This window comes from Calidris pugnax, unplaced genomic scaffold (genome assembly GCF_001431845.1).
Source record: "Calidris pugnax isolate Ruff unplaced genomic scaffold, ASM143184v1 scaffold205, whole genome shotgun sequence".
In the NCBI taxonomy this organism is placed as follows: Eukaryota; Metazoa; Chordata; class Aves; order Charadriiformes; family Scolopacidae; genus Calidris; species Calidris pugnax.
In genome coordinates this window covers 344,892-367,386 of record NW_015090943.1, presented here as the reverse complement: position 1 = coordinate 367,386, position 22,495 = coordinate 344,892, and the positions used below count along the sequence as shown (strand labels likewise).

At 49.1% G+C, this 22,495-nt stretch overlaps 1 protein-coding gene across 2 annotated transcripts in view; it reads left to right on the top strand.

Moving 5' to 3' along the window:
• Positions 1 to 22,495, top strand: part of FBXO42 (F-box protein 42) — a 75,008-nt gene that overhangs the window by 19,309 nt on the left and 33,204 nt on the right. The window contains exons 2-3 of one of the 2 annotated variants that reach the window (XM_014951889.1): positions 6,559 to 6,827; positions 11,785 to 11,901. In XM_014951889.1, the coding sequence (XP_014807375.1) occupies positions 6,578 to 6,827; positions 11,785 to 11,901 (367 nt within the window). In that variant the 5' untranslated portion in view covers positions 6,559 to 6,577. The remainder of the gene's footprint in view (positions 1 to 6,558; positions 6,828 to 11,784; positions 11,902 to 22,495) is intronic. The other variant, XM_014951888.1, reaches the window with a different exon arrangement.

Sequence of the window (22,495 nt, the reverse complement as noted above, 5' to 3'; positions counted from 1 at the left end):
GATCAGTTTGTACACGGGCTAAAATTAAAGCTTGGCTCAGTGCAAGTGAAGAGCCAGGATGAGTGAGAAAGCACCTACTGCATCCCCCCGAAATGCAGACGGGATGGAAACAATCCCTTCTGCTCGTGGAATAACTAGTGAAAACATGGGCATGGGATTTCCTCCTGTGGATCTGCTGAATAATTGGTAATAGGAGCTGGCTGGGGATCTGTTTGCTCCCTATTACCAACTGCCTGGCTTTCTTGAGCCTTTTCCCCCTTTTTTTTTGATGTTGGAGCAGGGTTATAGGACAGAGCTTTTTCTGTTTTGCCATCCGGGGGTGGTTATTCCCGTGTTCCCGTGCCATAAAAGCAAAATCTGCCTCGACAGCAGGTCAAGCTTGAAGGGTTATTTTGACGGGGACTTGCCTTTTGAGAGTTGTGTTTATTGCTAGCCTTGTTTTCCTGAAGAAAAATAACACAGCGTGGGTGTGAAGGCTTGGAGGATGGTTATTTCTTACCCTCAAACGTTTAGAAAAGGAGGATCTAGCAAAGTGGATGCCTTTGAATATTTATAATATTATCAAGTGGCCTGGTAAGAACAGACAAAACTTCAGTGCAGCTTCTCCATCCCCGGATCTGCTCAAGCATGTGCTTTTTTGGGAGGCACCAAGGGGTTTCCCTGCTCCTCCTGCCTTTTTAAAACGGGCCGCAGAGATGCTTTTCTAACCCCCAAGATGTTTGGTGCCTGTGATGAACTGTCTGGGTTGTGGTGTTCCCAAGCCTCCTCCAGAGGAGCAAAATTGGCATTTAAAAAAAAAAAAAATAAATATAAAATAAAATATAAAAAATATAAAATAAAAATATAAAATAAAGCCAGGTGTGCGTTCCTGCGCTTCTCAGCTGATTCCCTCTTGCGGGTTTTGACCATTATTTAAAGGATAAATCAAAACTGTTGGGGAAACACATAATCTTTGCTTCTAAGCCTTAGTAACACACCAGATGTCTTGTGTGAACCCGTCGAGCCGAGGCTTATGTTCGGCGTTGTCACCTGCAGGTGTGACATCCTACCTGATCGGGATGGAAATGCATTTCCCTTTGGGTTTTCTAGCACATTTTTAGGGTGTGAAACGCCTTCTGCTCCACCTGGGTGGACGTGTGCTGCTCTCTCTGTTCCTGAGCCATGCATCCTACCTGATCGGGATGTAAATGCATTTCCTTTTGGGTTTTCTAGCACGTTTTTAGGGTGTGAAATGCCTTCTGCTCCGGCTGGGTGGACGTGTCCCTCCTTCCTCCCACCTCCCTGGCTCCGGCAGAATCGCATCCCGAGGTTGGGGTCCTGGTTTGGCTCCTTCCCTGTCGGCCGGTCACGAGTGGTGTCCCCCAGGGCTCGGTACTGGGACCCATTCTCTTCAACCTCTTTATCAATGATCTGGAGAAGGGGATCAAATGCACCCTCAGCAGATTTGCAGATGACACCAAGTTGGGTGGGAGTGTTGACCTGCTGGAGGGTCTGAGCCATGGGGTAGGGAACGACCCTCCTTCCTCCCACCTCCCTGGCTCCGGCAGAATCGCATCCCGAGGTTGGGGTCCTGGTTTGGCTCCTTCCCTGTCGGCCGGTCACGAGTGGTGTCCCCCAGGGCTCGGTACTGGGACCCATTCTCTTCAACCTCTTTATCAATGATCTGGAGAAGGGGATCAAATGCACCCTCAGCAGATTTGCAGATGACACCAAGTTGGGTGGGAGTGTTGACCTGCTGGAGGGTAGAGAGGTTTTGCAGAGGGATCTGGACAGGCTGGATGGATGGGCTGAGACCAACGGGATGAGGTTCAACAAGACCAAGTGCCAGGTCCTGCCCTTGGGTCACACCAACCCCCTGCAGCTCTACAGGCTGGGGGAGGAATGGCTGGAGCTGCCTGGCAGAAAAGGACCTGGGGGTGTTGGTTGACTGTCGGCTGAACATGAGCCAGCAGTGTGCCCAGGTGGCCAAGAAGGCCAATGATCTCACTGGAACAGGCTGCCCAGGGAGGGGGTTGAGTCCCCATCCCTGGCTGTGTTTAAGAACCATTTAGATGTGGTGTTGGGGGATATGGTGTAGGGGAGAACTTTAGAGTAGGGTAGATGGTTGGACTCGATGATCCCGAGGGTCTCTTCCAGCCTGGATGATTCTGTGATTCTGTGTTGAGATGGAAATCAGCACACACACACTTCACAACGATAGATCCATTCACTTGGAAAAGCCCCAACCCTCCATTTTTTAATTATTTTAATTATATATTTTTTTAGTGCAGCCCTGCCTCTTTTTTTTTTTTTTTTTAAAAAAAAAAGCTTTCCATTTCTTACTGCACGACTTCCCAAAGATTCTCTGCTGCGTAACGCAGTCTGGCGGCGGCGGTGCTCATGTCGGAGCGTTTTTGGGTTTCAGCCTTTTTCTGTCATAACATTGACTGGGAGAAGGGTTTCTGACAAGGGGGGGGGGAAAAACGTGCAGAGCATCTGTTGGGATGAAAACAGCCAGTTTAATTTCTGACGTGGTTTCTGCCGGAGATTGACAGCCCCATGGATATTTTTCTGAAGCTGCTCCGTCGGGGAACGTGACAAAAGTAGAGAGTAATGCTGTCAAATGGCTTTTTTTTTTTTTTTTTTAAAGCATAAATTAGTTGTCATGGGAAGCTTTTCCGCTCCACGTTTCCGCCGGCTGCTATTCCCATGGCTCTTGGGCTCGGTGTGTGCCAGGATGGGAAAACTCTGGGTTTAGCTGGGGGACACAGTAGAGTTTGCATCGCTGGAAGTTTTTAACAGCTTAGTTTATTCCTGATAGCCAGGTAACTTAAATTCCCTCTGCGTTACTGAGAGTTTGGTAAAAATAAAATACTCTTATTTTATGACCAAGGTGGTGCAAGGTATTTGTATTTCAGTATCTTGGGTAAAAAGCTGTGTCTGGTCTTCACTCTCAAGGAGCAGGTTTGCTCCTGGACTTGCTGCAGGTGGGATTTGTCCCACAGAATCTCGGGCACAGAATCTTGTAGGTTGGAAGGGACCTAAAAGATCATCTTGTCCAACCATCAACCTCACTGACAAAAATAGACACCCACACAACAAACAAGAACCATCACCATCACTAAACCCTATCTCCCAGCACTACATCAACCTGTCTCTTGAACACCTCCAGGGATGGGGCCTCAACCACCTCCCTGGGCAGCCCATTCCAATGGCTGATAATCATGGAATGTGCTGATCCGTGTCCCATCGTCCTTGTCCACTGGGGACTTGGGGGTGGCTGGGGAGCCTCTGCCTCGAGGTGTGGGGACAAACTCACCCTGAGTGACACAAGACAATCATAAAATGGTTTGGGTTGGAAGGGACCTTAAAGATCATTGAGTTCCAAACCCCCTGCCCTGGGCAGAGACACCTCCCACCAGACCTGGTTGCTCTAAGCCCTGTCCAACCTGGCTTTGGCCAGAGAGCTGAGAGCTTGCTCTGGTTTGGGTCCTTCGTTACAGAATCTTCTAGGTTGGAAGGGACCTTAAAGATCATCTTGTCCAACTGTCAAAAAAAACCTTACAACCTGCTGTGCAAGGAAAAAGCTAAAAAGGGATTTTGTGACTGCAATTTCTGGAAAAGAAAGTCCCTGTGTCATCCTCGTGGGTTATTTTGGTTGGAGCTATCGATGCAGGAGCGATCACAGAGCAGTTGTATCCCTTGGTCTTGGAAAACTCCCCTTGCTCTCCCCCACACGAGTCAGCTGCTGCCTAGGAAATAGGGTCCGGGGATTTGTTTTGCAGCAACGGGCATGGGTTTACCTGCAGACCCTGCCAACTGGCCAAACTGGAGGCAGAGAGTGGTTAAGATGGATTTATTTCATGATGTATTTCTGTCATCGGTGCGTTACCTTATACTTCAGATGTTCTGAATAGCTGGAGGTACAATATTTGATATTCCAGCCTTTCAGCAGCAGTAAATCCTGGGGGGGGGGGGGTTTCTTTCCTCACCTCCTGCCGGCAAGAGCTCTGTGCAAGAAAAAAAAAAGGAGGGTGTTAAGGGAGAATGGACAGGGATTATTTTTTTTTCCCCCTTGAGAAGTTGCTCAGGGTAAAGCAGCCTCACTGGGAAAACTGGTTTCACAGGGGAGGAGGGGCTGCAAGAGGTCCCATCCTGGGGTTGCTCTGGGTTTGGTGGCCCCATGGTTACAAACAAGCTGGGGCCACTGGTGCAGTGCCGTGATGCCTTCCTGCACCCAGCAAGGCAGCACGGGGTCGAGAGGCTGCAATTCCTCCAGCAGGTGTATTTTTTTCTCTCTCTGGTGCTGTCTTTAGGCTGAGATTGTGGCGCCCCTCCCTTTTTTTTTTTTTTTTTTAAAAAAAAAAAGCTTTCCATTTCTTACTGCACGACTTCCCAAAGATTCTCTGCTGCGTAACGCAGTCTGGCGGCGGCGGTGCTCATGTCGGAGCGTTTTTGGGTTTCAGCCTTTTTCTGTCATAACATTGACTGGGAGAAGGGGTTCTGACAAGGGGGGGGGGAAAAACGTGCAGAGCATCTGTTGGGATGAAAACAGCCAGTTTAATTTCTGACGTGGTTTCTGCCGGAGATTGACAGCCCCATGGATATTTTTCTGAAGCTGCTCCGTCGGGGAACGTGACAAAAGTAGAGAGTAATGCTGTCAAATGGCTTTTTTTTTTTTTTTTTTTAAAGCATAAATTAGTTGTCATGGGAAGCTTTTCCGCTCCACGTTTCCGCCGGCTGCTATTCCCATGGCTCTTGGGCTCGGTGTGTGCCAGGATGGGAAAACCCTGGGTTTAGCTGGGGGAGACAGTAGAGTTTGCATCGCTGGAAGTTTTTAACAGCTTAGTTTATTCCTGATAGCCAGGTAACTTAAATTCCCTCTGCGTTACTGAGAGTTTGGTAAAAATAAAATACTCTTATTTTATGACCAAGGTGGTGCAAGGTATTTGTATTTCAGTATCTTGGGTAAAAAGCTGTGTCTGGTCTTCACTCTCAAGGAGCAGGTTTGCTCCTGGACTTGCTGCAGGTGGGATTTGTCCCACAGAATCTCGGGCACAGAATCTTGTAGGTTGGAAGGGACCTAAAAGATCATCTTGTCCAACCATCAACCTCACTGACAAAAATAGACACCCACACAACAAACAAGAACCATCACCATCACTAAACCATACCTCCCAGCACTACATCAACCTGTCTCTTGAACACCTCCAGGGATGGGGCCTCAACCACCTCCCTGGGCAGCCCATTCCAATGGCTGATAATCATGGAATGTGCTGATCCGTGTCCCATCGTCCTTGTCCACTGGGGACTTGGGGGTGGCTGGGGAGCCTCTGCCTCGAGGTGTGGGGACAAACTCACCCTGAGTGACACAAGACAATCATAAAATGGTTTGGGTTGGAAGGGACATTAAAGATCATGGAGTTCCAAACCCCCCTGCCCTGGGCAGAGACACCTCCCACCAGACCTGGTTGCTCCAAGCCCCCTCCAACCTGGCCTTGGCCAGAGAGCTGAGAGCTTGCTCTGGTTTGGGTCCTTCGTTACAGAATCTTCTAGGTTGGAAGGGACCTTAAAGATCATCTTGTCCAACTGTCAAAAAAAACCTTACAACCTGCTGTGCAAGGAAAAAGCTAAAAAGGGATTTTGTGACTGCAATTTCTGGAAAAGAAAGTCCCTGTGTCATCCTCGTGGGTTATTTTGGTTGGAGCTATCGATGCAGGAGCGATCACGGAGCAGTTGTATCCCTTGGTCTTGGAAAACTCCCCTTGCTCTCCCCCAAACGAGTCAGCTGCTGCCTAGGAAATAGGGTCCGGGGATTTGTTTTGCAGCAACGGGCATGGGTTTACCTGCAGACCCTGCCAACTGGCCAAACTGGAGGCAGAGAGTGGTTAAGATGGATTTATTTCATGATGTATTTCTGTCATCGGTGCGTTACCTTATACTTCAGATGTTCTGAATAGCTGGAGGTACAATATTTGATATTCCAGCCTTTCAGCAGCAGTAAATCCTGGGGGGGGGGGCGTTTCTTTCCTCACCTCCTGCCGGCAAGAGCTCTGTGCAAGAAAAAAAAAAGGAGGGTGTTAAGGGAGAATGGACAGGGATTATTTTTTTTTCCCCCTTGAGAAGTTGCTCAGGGTAAAGCAGCCTCACTGGGAAAACTGGTTTCACAGGGGAGGAGGGGCTGCAAGAGGTCCCATCCTGGGGTTGCTCTGGGTTTGGTGGCCCCATGGTTACAAACAAGCTGGGGCCACTGGTGCAGTGCCGTGATGCCTTCCTGCACCCAGCAAGGCAGCACGGGGTCGAGAGGCTGCAATTCCTCCAGCAGGTGTATTTTTTTCTCTCTCTGGTGCTGTCTTTAGGCTGAGATTGATGAGGGACGAGGAGGTGGCCTGGGAAGATGCTGTGCCAATGGAGAACAGCTCCTTCCTCAACTGTGTGCAGCATCCTCCAAAGCTTTGTAAAATACACATCCTCTATTCAGTTTGCCGCGGTCGAGCTCAACGTGGAGGCATTTGTGATGCTCTTAATTTTCTTTAATGAAGACCTTACCCTTGTCTCTTTCTTTCCCTCCCCCCGGGAAGCTGTGAAGTGGAATGCCATGGCCAGCTCCTCGGACAGTGAAGATGACGGTTTCATGGCCGTGGATCCAGAAGACGCCGCGGTGGAAGGGACGATGGAGCAAGACGAGGAGCCGCACGCTGAGCTGGAGGTCGAGGAGACCAGGCACAACAGATCGATGTTGGAGCTCCCAGAAGAGGTTTTGGAATATATCCTCTCCTTCCTCTCGCCCTATCAGGAGCACAAAACGGCCGCCCTTGTCTGCAAACAGTGGTATCGACTAATCAAAGGTACAAACAGCTGCAGTGAGAGGGCGTTTTCTTTTAAATTGTGGGACCACAGATTTGTATCTCAGCTGCTCTTTGCTTTGCTTTAGCCTCGCCTGCTGTTTTCCCCCTTTCACTCAAAAATTGGGCTTCTGCAAAATGCTGGAGCCCCTCTGCTGGGAGGGGGGGCTGAGAGAGTTGGGGGGGTTCAGCCTGGAGAAGAGAAGGCTCCGGGGAGACCTTAGAGCCCCTTCCAGTCCCTCAAGGGGCTCCAGGAGAGATGGGGAGGGACTCTGGATCAGGGAGGGGAGCCCTAGGAGGAGGGGGAAGGGTTTGACCCTGAAAGAGGGGAGATGGAGCTGAGATGTGGGGAAGAACTTGTTTGGTGTGAGGGTGGTGAGAGCCTGGCCCAGGTTGCCCAGAGAAGCTGTGGCTGCCCCATCCCTGGAGGGGTTCAAGGGCAGGTTGGAGGGGGCTTGGAGGGACCTGGTGTGGTGGGAGGTGTCCCTGCCCAGGGCAGGGGGTGGATGATCTTTAAGGTCCCTTCCAACCCAAACCATTCTATGATTCTGTGAAAAATAGCTACAGATCAGTTGCTTTGCTGAAGATGTTCTAATAACGGTGCAAAATTGAGCCCCTTAGCATCTTGTCCTTTAAAAGAATGAAACCCCAAACCTCCACTTTTGCTTTTTGGAGTGCTCCTCGTGTGCTGCTGAGGTGCAGTGCTGTTGACCTCACGTTCAGGCTTCATTCCCTCCCCACAGCATTCCCCCGTTGCCAGCATCCCATATCTAACGCGGCTGTAATTGTGCTTCGTTTGCCTCTTGCTCAGTAATTAGCGTTCCCAAAGCTTATGCTTTGGGCTGGAAACAAACCTGTGAAGATAAGTGCTATAGAAAATCTACATTAACACAGATCTACATATTCAGACTTCCTGAAAGAGTAGCCCTGAGATACAGATACTCCACTCTGCCTGCGTGCGGCATTAATTCCCAAGCCTCATGGGGATATTTTAATGCTAGATATATATAATACAACAACGAGATAGGTACAATTTGGACAAGGATACAAGGAAAACTCTCCTCTCCAGTATTTTTTTTTAATCCATTGAATGATTTCTGTTGTATTTCTGTTGAGAGGACACATTTTGGTTGCAAGCTACATGAAAAAAATAGGCAGTTGAAGAGGAGACCACAGTGAAATCTGTAGGAAATGAAGCCCACATTTTGATTGCAAGCCTCATGAAAAAAATAGGCAGTTGAAGAGGAGACCACAGTGAAATCTGTAGGAAATGAAGCCTGGCTGCTGCAGGAGGGTAAATGTTTTTCTTCTGGAAAATGCAGAGGGGTGTCAGGAGAGGAAGAACACCTTGGGCAGACCCTTGGGGTGATGTCTGATTTGTCTTTGGACTCTTCCGTGCATGTGAAAGCATCGCTGGGATTCCAGACATTTTTTGCCTTGCCCAGAGTTTAACAGGCTGGAGGTTAAAAAAACCCCTCACAGATATTTCAGGAGCGAACATTGCCCAAAATCATTCTTTTGGCATAATTTTGGGTCAGCGGCAACACGCGCTGCTGCTGAAAGGTCTCCGTGGCCCTTGGGGTGCTCTTTCTCACGCGTGCTTGTTCCTGGAGCACCCTGAAGAGCTGCAGAGGATGCAGCTGGATTGACCAAGCACCTGGTGATTCACCCCAAAAAAGACTGTGGGAAACATCCCTGGACCATCCGAGACACAACGTGGCACCGGAGTGAGTTGTCCACGTCTCAGGGGATGAGCGGTGCGGGGGCAGCCGTGCCATTTTTGCAGCAATTATAGCCAAAAAAAAAAAGAAAAAGGGGGAGTGTAATCACTAACCTGCTTGCCATGAAGCAGAGGGGTCACTCGAGGTAAACACTGGGTTTGTTTTCTCCCGGTTAATTTTTCCTGTTTGTCAGGATACATCTGCCATGAAATCCTCTAGTTCCGATTACATTTCCCGCGTGACTCTTGGCAACCAGCTGCTTGAGGACCCCAGGCTTTTTTGTTTGTTTGTTTTTGGGTTTTTTGGGGGAAAAAAACCCCAAAGCTTCCTTCTTTATATCCCGGAGTGTGATTTCTTGCTGGAGGTGTTCCTGGCATGAGGCTTTCACGAAGCAAATCGTTGGGGAAAAAATCTTGGCAGGTTGTGGCACCCTCCCTGCGAGATGCCACCGAGTATCTGCTGAGCTGCTGTGGTCATAAATCTCTATATTTTTGGTTTTTTGCCACGGGGAGCAGTCTCTGGCCCCTCTCAGCACAAACACAGACACACATATACTCCATACACAGAATTAATTACAGATCTGGGGCCGTTGTCAGCTCCGGGGAGACCTTAGAGCCCCTTCCAGTCCCTCAAGGGGCTCCAGGAGAGATGGGGAGGGACTCTGGATCAGGGAGGGGAGCCCTAGGAGGAGGGGGAAGGGTTTGACCCTGAAAGAGGGGAGATGGAGCTGAGCTGTGGGGAAGAACTTGTTTGGTGTGAGGGTGGTGAGAGCCTGGCCCAGGTTGCCCAGAGAAGCTGTGGCTGCCCCATCCCTGGAGGGGTTCAAGGGCAGGTTGGAGGGGGCTTGGAGGGACCTGGTGTGGTGGGAGGTGTCCCTGCCCAGGGCAGGGGGTGGATGATCTTTAAGGTCCCTTCCAACCCAAACCATTCTATGATTCTGTGAAAAATAGCTACAGATCAGTTGCTTTGCTGAAGATGTTCTAATAACGGTGCAAAATTGAGCCCCTTAGCATCTTGTCCTTTAAAAGAATGAAACCCCAAACCTCCACTTTTGCTTTTTGGAGTGCTCCTCGTGTGCTGCTGAGGTGCAGTGCTGTTGACCTCACGTTCAGGCTTCATTCCCTCCCCACAGCATTCCCCCGTTGCCAGCATCCCATATCTAACGCGGCTGTAATTGTGCTTCGTTTGCCTCTTGCTCAGTAATTAGCGTTCCCAAAGCTTATGCTTTGGGCTGGAAACAAACCTGTGAAGATAAGTGCTATAGAAAATCTACATTAACACAGATCTACATATTCAGACTTCCTGAAAGAGTAGCCCTGAGATACAGATACTCCACTCTGCCTGCGTGCGGCATTAATTCCCAAGCCTCATGGGGATATTTTAATGCTAGATATATATAATACAACAACGAGATAGGTACAATTTGGACAAGGATACAAGGAAAACTCTCCTCTCCAGTATTTTTTTTTAATCCATTGAATGATTTCTGTTGTATTTCTGTTGAGAGGACACATTTTGGTTGCAAGCTACATGAAAAAAATAGGCAGTTGAAGAGGAGACCACAGTGAAATCTGTAGGAAATGAAGCCCACATTTTGATTGCAAGCCTCATGAAAAAAATAGGCAGTTGAAGAGGAGACCACAGTGAAATCTGTAGTAAATGAAGCCTGGCTGCTGCAGGAGGGTAAATGTTTTTCTTCTGGAAAATGCAGAGGGGTGTCAGGAGAGGAAGAACACCTTGGGCAGACCCTTGGGGTGATGTCTGATTTGTCTTTGGACTCTTCCGTGCATGTGAAAGCATCGCTGGGATTCCAGACATTTTTTGCCTTGCCCAGAGTTTAACGGGCTGGAGGTTAAAAAAAACCCCCACAGATATTTCAGGAGCGAACGTTGCCCAAAATCATTCTTTTGGCATAATTTTGGGTCAGCGGCAACACGCGCTGCTGCTGAAAGGTCTCCGTGGCCCTTGGGGTGCTCTTTCTCACGCGTGCTTGTTCCTGGAGCACCCTGAAGAGCTGCAGAGGATGCAGCTGGATTGACCAAGCACCTGGTGATTCACCCCAAAAAAGACTGTGGGAAACATCCCTGGACCATCCGAGACACAACGTGGCACCGGAGTGAGTTGTCCACGTCTCAGGGGATGAGCGGTGCGGGGGCAGCCGTGCCATTTTTGCAGCAATTATAGCCAAAAAAAAAAAGAAAAAGGGGGAGTGTAATCACTAACCTGCTTGCCATGAAGCAGAGGGGTCACTCGAGGTAAACACTGGGTTTGTTTTCTCCCGGTTAATTTTTCCTGTTTGTCAGGATACATCTGCCATGAAATCCTCTAGTTCCGATTACATTTCCCGCGTGACTCTTGGCAACCAGCTGCTTGAGGACCCCAGGCTTTTTTGTTTGTTTGTTTTTGGGGTTTTTTTTGGAAAAAAAACCCCAAAGCTTCCTTCTTTATATCCCGGAGTGTGATTTCTTGCTGGAGGTGTTCCTGGCATGAGGCTTTCACGAAGCAAATCGTTGGGGAAAAAATCTTGGCAGGTTGTGGCACCCTCCCTGCGAGATGCCACCGAGTATCTGCTGAGCTGCTGTGGTCATAAATCTCTATATTTTTGGTTTTTTGCCACGGGGAGCAGTCTCTGGCCCCTCTCAGCACAAACACAGACACACATATACTCCATACACAGAATTAATTACAGATCTGGGGCCGTTGTCAGCCAGATCCTCTCCCTCGCATGGCTAAGGAGGGATATTTTCACCTAAAGGACACTTAAGTTATATCACCGATGTCTCCTCTCATATTTAGTGTGGATTCCTGTGCAGTAGTTAAGTGCACGCTCTTAAAAATTCATTTTTGCACATTATTTATCCTCTAAGGTCCATTAAGTGAAGGGTGGCTGTGTGATTAGGAGACTGAAGGCTAAAAACCAGCTCCACAGAGGCATCACGTGTTTGCCTTTCCCAAAGGCTTTGCTTTACCCTCCTAGAGCTGATGTATCCATATATATATATATATGTAAAATCTGTTTGGAAATACAGTGAACCAGTTCAGCGAACGCTGCCGATTTCCACATTTTATTCTCTTTAATCCTTCCAACTTCCACCAGCGAGTTGATCATGTAAATCCAGGGGGTTCTTTCTAAATCGCTGTCACTTGTGCAACTGCTCGGGTACGGTTTGTTCCTAACGTGCCCCAAATTTTGCTGACGTCTTGTTTTTTTGGTTTTTTGTTTTTTTTCCCCCACCTAGGTGTGGCCCATCAGTGTTATCACGGCTTTATCAAAGCAGTGCAAGAAGGAAATATTCAGTGGGAGAGTCGCACTTACCCCTACCCCGGGACCCCCATCACCCAGCGCTTCTCGCACAGTAAGTACCCCCTGGAAAAAGTTCCACTCGCCCCTTTTTCTGCTCAGATTTACCCCAGGAAGCTGTAACGAGGGCACACGCGTCGGCGTCATCATGTGGCTGTCACCTGCTGGGTGTGACATCCAGCTCTGCCAACAACACAAGCACTTTGCCCCCCCCAAAAAATAGGGATTCAGCAGCTGCTCGCCGTGGTTGTTGGCTCCTTGCTCTCTGGAAAAGTTAAAAGTGGGATTTTTTGCTTTCTGGTTTTGGGTATTTTCACCCAGGTTCCTTCCGCAGCTGCCCTTAGAGTCTGGGCTTTGTGTCCCCATAGATAGAAACCTCACGGAGCCCCCAGCCTCAAGTCTTTACCATCAAAGGGTAAAGTCACGGTGACACCCCGGAGGGCTGTGCTGCTGGAGGGATGGGATAGGAAGAGGTTCAACAGGGAAAAGTGTAGGGTCCTGCACCTGGGAAGAAAAATGTCAGGCACCAGTACAGGTTAGGGGTGGACCTGCTGGAGACAACTTCTGAAGAGAAAGATCTAGGGGTCCTGGTGGACACCAAAATGACAATGAGCAAGCAGTGTGCTCTTGTGGCCAAGAGGCCAATGGAGTCCTGGGCTGTGTAGGGCAGAGTGTGGCCAGGAGGTCAAGGGAAGTCATTCTCCCCCTCTGCTCTGCACTGGGGAGGCCACAACTGGAGACCATGGGAAGTTCCACTGAAATCTGAGGAAGAACTTGTTTGGGGTGAGGGTGGCAGAGCCCTGGCAGAGGCTGCCCAGGGAGGGTGTGGAGTCCCCTTCTCTGGAGATCTTCAAGCCCCACCTGGATGCTCCTGAGTAACATGCTCTGACAAGCTCTGGGCAATCCTGCTTCAGCAGAGGGGTTGGACTGGATGATGTCTATGGTCCCTTCCAACTCTAAAAATTCCATGAAATTCCGTGAAAGCAATGAGTTTCCCCACCCGGAGGTGCTCAGGGGTCTTTGCTGGCTGCTTTTACAGCAGATCATCCTCCACGTCTGTGAGTAAGACAATTTAGAGGAGGCTGAGCGTGGTTGGCTTCAAAATAAAACAGACCTCCACGTGAGGAGCATCGAGGCAAATGTATTTGCTGATGGAATTAAGCGATTCGGTTGACAGCGCTGCTTAATGTAGGGGGGAATTTTCACCCTGCTTCCAAGTTTCTGGAAGAAAAAGCAGAGAAAGCATTACCCATTGAGGGGAAAACACTTAAATAAAGCTTGTTATTTGTACTGCAATAACATCCAGCTGCCTCAGCCTGCTCTGCTGGGCCACGTAGTCAAAAATATGACAAAAATTCAGTCCTTGTGGCTTCGTGGCTGGGTCTGAGCCCTCCGGGAGGCGCTTCTCCCAGGGAGCAAATTTCATTTTTTCTAAAGGTAAATAAACAGGGAGCGAGCAGGCAGCAAAACTTTCATATTCCCAAGTCATAATTTATGAAGCAACCCATGCGCAGCCTCCTGCCAGGACAAGTCCAGGAGACGCTGCAGGAAGTTCTGGTGAAGTCATCGCGCTCTTCAAAGATTTCCTCGTCCTCCTACGGGATGAATGGATAATAATAATGGATGGATGCATCCATACCCTACAGAAATACTGTGTCTTTGCCACCTGCAATGCCAAAGAGAGGGTTTTTTTGTCAAAAACCACTGGTTTCCCATGGGGTTTAAATGCTTTTGGAAAGTCCAAGCTCTGGTTTATTTATTGTCACGCTGGTGTGCCCAGTTCTCTTCCATGAAAACCTCATGGAAAATGATGGATCAGGTTGTCTTCTGCTGATGAAAATGGCGAGAGAAAACCACTGGTTTCCCATGGGGTTTAAATGTTTTTGGAAAGTCCCACCTCTGGTTTATTTATTGTCACGCTGCTGTGCCCAGTTCTCTTCCCTGAAAACCTTATGGAAAATGATGAATCAGGTTGTCTTCTGCTGATGAAAATGGCGAGAGCTTTGACCCACAGAAGCAGTAGCAAAGCTAACGATTGCTAAAATTTTAGATTTAAGTCCCTGGTTCAGCACTCAGGGCCCGTGAAATAAAACTCCGTATGCGCACCCCGGCAGCTCCCCACTTCCCAGTTTCCCATGGGGTTTAAATGCTTTTGGAAAGTCCAAGCTCTGGTTTATTTATTGTCACGCTGGTGTGCCCAGTTCTCTTCCATGAAAACCTCATGGAAAATGATGGATCAGGTTGTCTTCTGCTGATGAAAATGGCGAGAGCTTTGACCCACAGAAGCAGTAGCAAAGCTAATGATTGCTAAAATTTTAGATTTAAGTCCCTGGTTCAGCACTCAGGGCCCATGAAATAAAACTCCGTATGCGCACCCCAGCAGCTCCCCACTTCCCAGCTGCCCAAAAAGCATCCCTGCTTTGCCACCAGACCCATCACCCCAATGTCTGCATGAGGAGCAGGAGACAAAGGCCCACAACATGTCAGCAAGGGACTTCCTTGATTCATCAAAGCACTTAGAGGACAACGTGTCACATAGAGATCACGAGGATTTAAACACGTGCTGAGATATGGCCTCAAGTTGCCCCAGGGGAGGTTCAGGCTGGATATTAGGAAAAATTTTTTCACGGAAAGGGTTCTCAGCCATTGGAATGGGCTGCCCAGGGAGGGGGTTGAGGCCCCATCCCTGGAGGTGTTCAAGAGACAGGTTGATGTAGTGCTGGGAGGGATGGTTTAGTGATGGTGATGCTTCTTGTTTGTTGTGTGGGGGTCTATTTTTGTCAGTTAGGTTGATGGTTGGACAAGATGATCTTTAAGGTCCCTTCCAACCTAGAAGATTCTCTGATTCTTTGATATTTTGACTTAGCAGGGCATGGGGCCTTGTCTAGGCATGAAATTGTCTCAGATTAAAGGTTTACTTGAAGGGTGGGTGTCAAGAGGATGGGGCCGGCCTTTTTTCAGCAATGTCCAGGGATAGGACAAGAGGGAATGGGCACAAACTTGAATATAAGAAGTTCCACCTCAACATGAGGAGGAACTTGTTGACTTTGAGGGTGGCAGAGCCCTGGCAGAGGCTGCCCAGAGAGGTGGTGGAGTCTCCTTCTCTGGAGACATTCAAACCCACCTGGACACGTTCCTGTGGGACCTGCTCTGGGTGGACCTGCTCTGGCTGGGGGTTGGACTGGGTGATCTCCAGAGGTCCCTTCCAACCCCATGTCATTCTGTGATTCTGTGTGAAGAAGGCACCACCGTTTCAGAGCTCGTTTTCAGTAAAGCCCTTGTAGATTTGTGTGTATTTTCCCTTCAATTTTTGCAGCCTTTTTGCACCTTTAGTCTAGTGAGGAATTACCTGAAGAAGACCCAGATATTGCCCCACGGATCGCCGTGTGCTGTGTGATTTATTCTATTGCTCTCCGGGGGGGCTTCCTCTGAGCGTGCTGCTCTTCTGCTCCATCCAAAATGAGCTGTTTTCCTAAATCCACTGCCCTCGGAGCACGTAATCTGTATTAGCCTTGCTCTTTGACAGCCCCCTGGCTCTGCTCAGCCCTCGGCCGCTACAGAAGCGTTATTAATGCACTTTATGCGCAGAAAGCTAATCTGGATTAACTTGTTTGCTGACTTAAACTGATTTTTTTATTTTTTTTCAAGCTGTTCTCCAGCTGGGCGGGATCTGCTTTCCCTACAACAAAGCGTTGCGCGTTTGTGGGTGGATTCCAGGATTAAAACTGAAGCTACAAATCACTAAAAGCCCAAATTCCAACTGAATCTGGCAACCTGTGACCTAAAATACTAAGACGGGGCTGAGCCGAGGTGAAGGCAGAGTAGGAGGTTTGGGGAAGGGGGAGGGAGGGAGGATTCAATCCCTCCTTTTTGTTTTTTTTAAGGAGTGAGGGATTTGCCAGGTTTTGTGGGAAGACGTCATCGACCAGGCACGAGGTATTTGAAGTCAACAGGCAACAGCCACGGGCATCAAAGGAGTGGGATCTATAAATCTCTCCGCTGGGATTTATTACAAATATCCCAGAAATGCTCAAAAGGACAAGTGGGAGGGAATTTTAAATAGTTAGAGGTCACTGTGTCTTCTCTCAGTTCTGAAGGGAGTAATAGAAAACCTGTTTGATAAGGAATAATTAATGGAATTACTGTCATCTCGTGGGGAGGGAGCGTTTGGCGAAGCCTTTGATCATCCAGCCGATAATGAACTTTATGGATGAGCTGGAGGTTTTTGGAAGGATTTGATTGAAGCTGCAGAACATCATACAATATCAATAATGCTGGGCTTGAGATGGTAACGTAGGGGGTGACTGGAAGAAATCCTTCATGCACAGGCTTTTGAGCTGAACACCAGGTCTCTTTGTCAGAGATGTGGACAGTGGGATAGAGAGCAGCTTCACCAAGTTTGTTGACAACACCGAGCTGTGTGGGGCGGTCAACGTGCTGGAGGGAAGGGATGCCATCCAGAGGGACCTGGACAGGCTGGAGAGGTGGGGCCGTGCAAACCTCATGAAGTTCAACCAAGCCAAGTGGCAGGGTCCTGCACCTGAGTCACGGCGATCCCAGGCACAAATCCAGGTTGGGTGGAGAATGGCTGGAGAACAGCCCTGAGGAGGAGAACTTGGTGGTGTTGGTGGAGGAGAAGCTTGAGGTGAGCCAGCAATGTGCACTGGCAGCCCAGAAAGCCAACTGCATCCTGGGCTGCATCAAAAGAAGCGTAGCCAGCAGGTCAAGGGAGGTGATTCTGCCCCTCTGCTCCACTCTGGTGAGACCCCACCTGGAGCTCTGTGTCCAGCTCTGGAGTCCTCAGCACAGGAAGGACATGGAGCTGTTGGAACGGGGCCAGCGGAGGGCCAGGAAAATGATGAGAGGGCTGGAGCCCCTCTGCTGGGAGAGGGGGCTGAGAGAGTTGGGGGGGTTCAGCCTGGAGAAAAGAAGGCTCCAGGGAGACCTTAGAGCCCCTTCCAGTCCCTCAAGGGGCTCCAGGAATAGAATCATAGAATTGCCCAGGCCGGAAGGGACCTCCAAAGGCCATCTAGTCCGACCCCCCCGCAGTCAGCAGGGACACCCCCAACTAGACCAGGTTGCCCAGGGCCTCGTCGAGCCTCTCCTTGAATATCTCTAGGGATGGGGCCTCAACCACCTCCCTGGGCAACCTGTTCCAGTGCTCCACCACCCTCACAGTGAAGAGCCCTCTCCTCATCTCCAGTCTAAATCTGTTCCCCTCCAGCTTGAAGCCATTGCCCCTCGTCCTGTCACTGCAGGCCTTTCTAAACAGGCTCTCCCCAGCCTTCCTGTAGCTCCCCTCAGGTACTGGAAGGCTGCTATTAGGTCTCCCCGGAAAGCTGGGGAGGGACTGGATCAGGGAGGGGAGCCACAGGACGAGGAGGGTGGTTTTAAACTGAAAAAGGGATGATTTAGATGAGATGAAGGGCAGAACTTGTTTGGTGTGAGGGTGGTGAGAGCCTGGCCCAGGTTGCCCAGAGAAGCTGTGGCTGCCCCATCCCTGGAGGGGTTCAAGGGCAGGTTGGAGGGGGCTTGGAGGGACCTGGTGTGGTGGGAGGTGTCCCTGCCCAGGGCAGGGGGTGGCACTGGATGTTCTTTGAGGTCCCTTCCCACCCAAACCATTCTGTGATGACTCCAATGTTTGCAGTCATCACATAATTCCGTTTTGGCCCCAACGTGTGACCCCGCAGAGATCAGAGCGGGGCCATGACTCACGTGGTGCAATACCCGGCCGCAGTCAGCGCGATGGCAGGAGGTGCAGGAATGCAGACACGGAAAAGCAGCAGAGGAATGCCGACCCTTGTGCCAGGAATATTGATCCTTTGATGGAAGAGTGACTAATTTTAAATAATGATTATTTTTTTTTTTTTTTTTGCCCCGTGCAGTCTGGGGAGCCTGGCACCAGCGTGATGACTAATTAAAGCAATTTTGTTGGGTTTACCCTGAAAGGCAAGGGAGAGGTAGAAGCTGGAATGTTGTTTGTTTTACAGGATGGGCTGCTTTTCCACCAGGCTCTTTGTATCACCCAACTTTGCTCAATATTTCACTGCCTGGTGTCTGTCCTGAGCCCCTGGACTGCAAGGTGCAAAAAAAATAGACTTTTAGAGAATAAAGGGGTAGACGTGGGACTTTGTTTGCCCCCAGAGAGGTGGAGGCAGTTGCAAAGCTGAGTTTTCTGAGGTTTGGTGAGTTTTTATCGTGCCGTAACTTGCGGTGTAGTCGGTGTAACCGTGGGTGCCAGCCAGCGGGACCGGGCGCTTTCATCTGCCACCCCGGCTCCTGGGCGCCGCCAGCTCCGGAGCCAAGGGCTCACCAGAGAGGTTACCTCCAAAAAACCCCAGCCCCACGTTGGAGGAAGCGGTGCCAGCAGCTCAAGGTGCCATCCCAGCTCCTGGGGACGCTGACACCGAGGGCTGTCAACCTTTAGCCACAAATTTTGAGCCAAAAACCACTTGGCAATGGGATTTCAGTAGCCAAGCTGATTTTTTTTTCCCCCCTCTTTCCAATGGGAATTTCAGTCCCTCTTTCCAATGGGGAATACAACCTTTGAACTTGGATGGGTTACTTTATTTGATGTACTTGAATTTTAGGATGTCGATCCCCTTTAATTATTGCAAAGGGCATGTGTTTGGTGTTCCCTTCCCAATAATTATTGCAAAGGGCATGTGTTTGGTGTTTGGTGTTCCCTTCCCAGTTGATCTTTATTTCGGTTTTCCTGCGCTCCGGGTGAAAGTCTCTGCAGCTTCAGCACAGAGGGGGAACAGGAATATGGGCAAAACAAGCTGCATCTACTTGTCTCTGCCTTCAAACACCAGCAATATTTAGTCTCTTCATTTCCAGTTACAAAGCTATGCCATCTCTGCAGTACTGAAACACTCTGGGATACTTGAATTTTATTGGGATTTTAAAGATACAACTAAAAATCCATCAGGTGTTGCCCACCCAAAAAAGAGCTAAAAGCACCAGGGACTCACCCCCTCCTCCCCTGATTTATTCTACACCTTTGCAAAGCTGGTATAAACTCCAGTTTTCACTTGTGCTTTTTTTTTTTCCTAATTTTTTTTAATTTTTTTTTCCCCAAACTGATCTGTTTCCCTCGACTTCAGCAGCTTTAAAATGGCTTGCTAAGAAGAAGCAGGAAAGAAGAGTTGAAATTCTTTTGGTCTAGGATTAAAATGCATGCCGGCGTGGTGCCTGGCTGGCTGGCTTGGGTTTTCAATCCAAATAGAGGAGAAGAATGTTGCCACCTCCCCTCCAAAATAATAAACGAGCTGGGCTGGCGTGTGAAAGCCGGGCTTGCCAAGGGCTTGGCGTGGGGAGGAGGAGGAGGAGGAGGTAAGAGGCTCTCGACCTGTCATGGTTGAAAGGGTGATCAGATTTCGAAGGAAACTTAAAACCTTTCCAGAAAGGTGAAGTAGAAAAACCACAGCGTCGCTTTGCAATGGGTTTTGGTTGCAGGTATTTTGGGTGGGAAGCGCCTGCTGGTGTGTCACCTTCCTGGGTGAAGGGGACATAGGAGGGATCTTACCCTGTAAAAATTATATATTGTCATCGCAAACGGGCTGATAAAACTTTCCAAGACTCAATTTGAAGTTCAGAAAGCAGGCGGTCTTTATTGGGGCACCGGGTGCACAGGGGGTGGCTCCTCCTGTTGTGCTCCTCAAATACTGTTCTCAAATTAAATTTATACACAACAGATATACATAGTCAATGTCATTCTAAGAAAACATTAGCACGTTCATTACATTTCTGACAATTCATTTACATATTATAATAAGCTTTTGAGGCATGCCTAGTTGTGCCTTCTGGTGGTCCTCGTCTTGAGTGAGGGTCGGTTCTTCCTCAATCTTCATCTTCTTCACCTGGCCTTTGGCTCACTTTTCGTGTTGGCAAAACACTCTAACTGCTTAGTTGCTCATTAAAACTAATGATCTCCCTGCTACCACCTGTGTGTCAGACAATGTCCGTATTTATTGCATCCCTATCTCAGGTCACCACGTTCTCAGGGCCACCTACATCCTTTCTTATCTTACTAAGTCCTTGAAACCATTTGGGATGGTTGCTAAAATAGCTACATTTCTTCTCTAAAAGAAGATCCTCTGCAGTTTAACCATTTATAAGCTGTGCAAAATCTGCCTCGGGTATCACTATGGGGTCAAAGCTTAAGCAGTAGGTAAATCTCTAAAAATGCTCTTTATCATTATTTCTTCCTCGATCCTGTCCCAGGTAACCCACTGTACCCCAATTTCTGTACCCTCCACCCCAGGACGAGCTCCAAAGCGATGTGCCAGGGCGTAAATCTTTCTTGGGTATCAATCAAAGCTTAAGCAGTAGGTAAATCTCTAAAAATGCTCTTTATCATTATTTCTTCCTCCATCCCGTCCCAGGTAACCCACTGCACCCCTATTTCTGTACCCTCCACCCCAGGTGTGATGTGCCAGGGCACGTAGGTGTGGATTTAGGTGTGTATTATATTTCTATGGCCAAAGATGGGTTGAGATGAAGCCAAGTTGAGTTGCCCATAAGGCCAGCGTGTGGACGCGCACGGGGGAGAGCTGGGTGGTCTCCCCCTACGACCACCACTACCCCCTTGCATCCCAGTGTCCCCAGTTCCTGCTGTGTGGCCAGCAAAACGTCCTGGACTTGTCACTAAAAAGCCAAGGCCACGAGAGCCACTGGCTTTTTGGATGACAAGCCCCAAGGACAGACAACGGGACCCTTGGCAAAGGCCACCAAGCGTCATCGTGTGCCCCACCGAGCCACGGTGGGTTTATTGACCCTGTACTCCAGATGCTCCTTTTTTGAGTTTTTTTTTTTATCTTATTGCTGCTCTTTCGAATAGAAAAAAAGCCTTGATGTGAGTACCAGCCCCGTGTCCCGTCAGGTCAGCTCATCTCAGTCTATTTTTGTTTTTTAACTGGTGAGCAGCTGCGTGCAGCACACGATGGGGAGAGAGGGAAGGAACCCTCCAACTCGCACCCCGGCCCTGCGTCTGCCTCTGCTTTTGCTTCAGCCTGGAGTAAATACTGATGCTTTTTGTCGAAGCCATGGTATTTCCACACTAATCCTTCACCTTTTGGCTTCCCTCGTGCTGGTTATTTACGTCGTTGTGTGCTCCTTGACCTGGAGATGCTCCGTGGAGGGGCTCCTGCCTAATCACAAGTGTTTCTCACCTCCGTCTCAGCCCTAGATGATTCCCTGTGCTGTGTTCTACCCCCTGAACGTTGACTTTGCCTCTTGTTTTTCATGTTGGGCAACCTATTCCTTGTCATGGCCATGGCTCCTGCTCCCTCTGAGCCCTTTTGGTGTTCCCAGAGCATAAAACACTGCGTCTTTCTGCTATAAACTGGCTCGTGTCTGTGTGGATATGATTTATTGTGGCTTTTCCCCTCGCTAGACTTGATAATAAACACTCGAGGAATCACTGGAGAGGTCCTGCTCATGGTTAAAGGGTGATAATAGATTTTTATTCCATTTTTTTTGAGGAATATGTGTATGAAGTTGGGCTTTACGGAGAGATGCCTCAGTTCTAAGCGGGATTCAGGCAGTGAGTCCTCTTTGAGACAGTGCCAGGGCGATGTCTGGTCCCTTTTTGTAAGGAAATTGGGTGCTTCTGGCTTTGTCTAAATATAGCCCAGGGGGGAGGGATCCAGGTCGGAGCCTGCTGCTCAGGGGCTGCACGCAGGATTTTGTGTTTTGGGAACCATCCACACGTGTGATGCTGAATTCCTGGTGTCTGGAGACCATTAAATATGTCCTGGGAGATGCAGTAACAGAGCAACACCCGACAGATCAAGGCATGAGAAAGAAGCATGTCCTGTCCTTCCTACACCACTCACCTTTATTTTGCTAAAGCTCTGGGGGAAGAATTTTACAGAAATCCCAAGAATTTGAGATTTTTCAGGCTGTGTTGGGTCAAGGGAGGGTTGAATTTCAAACCTGGCCAATGGGAGAGTGTGGATGCAGAAGAAGCTGCTGCCCCATCACCCAGCCCAGGAGCTGGGGTCACCTTCACTCCGGTTCCTGCTGGTGAACGTAGGAACTGGTGGGAGGTTGTTCCACCAAAGGATGATCTTGCTCTTCCAGCATCACCATCAGGCACTCATCCTCCTCCTGAGTTAGGCAGGACATGGAGGAGATGCCTTGCAGGGATCTCAAGAAGGTGGAAGGCGAGGGGTTGTACAAAGTCAACGGGGCTGGTTACATTTGAGGAGGGAAACGCAGAAATTGGGAAATCCTCTTTGCAATCGCAGAGGTTTAACTCTCTGAACACGTTTAAGTCCTGTCTGCTCTATCTTATATTTAATTTCCTTCTTGCCACAGCTCCCCAGGTACCACCGCACACCAACTGCCAAATGCAGGTGTTTGCATATTATTATTTTTATTTCCTGCAGAGTCTGGTTTGGGGCCAAAAGCTCTTTATTCCCCTGGGTTTCTTTGAGGGGGTTGTCAAGCGCCGTGTTGTCTCCCCGTTCCTCTTCTCGCTGCCTCATCCCTTCCCCTGAGATGCCAAGGGGATGCTCTTTGTGATGAGACAGGATGAAATAGTGTCAACTTTGGAAAATAAGAATCAGTGACCAGGTTTAGGTACACAGGGCCGTTCCTTAGTCTAATTTGTCAACCCTATAAACCATAGGAACTGGCTTAGA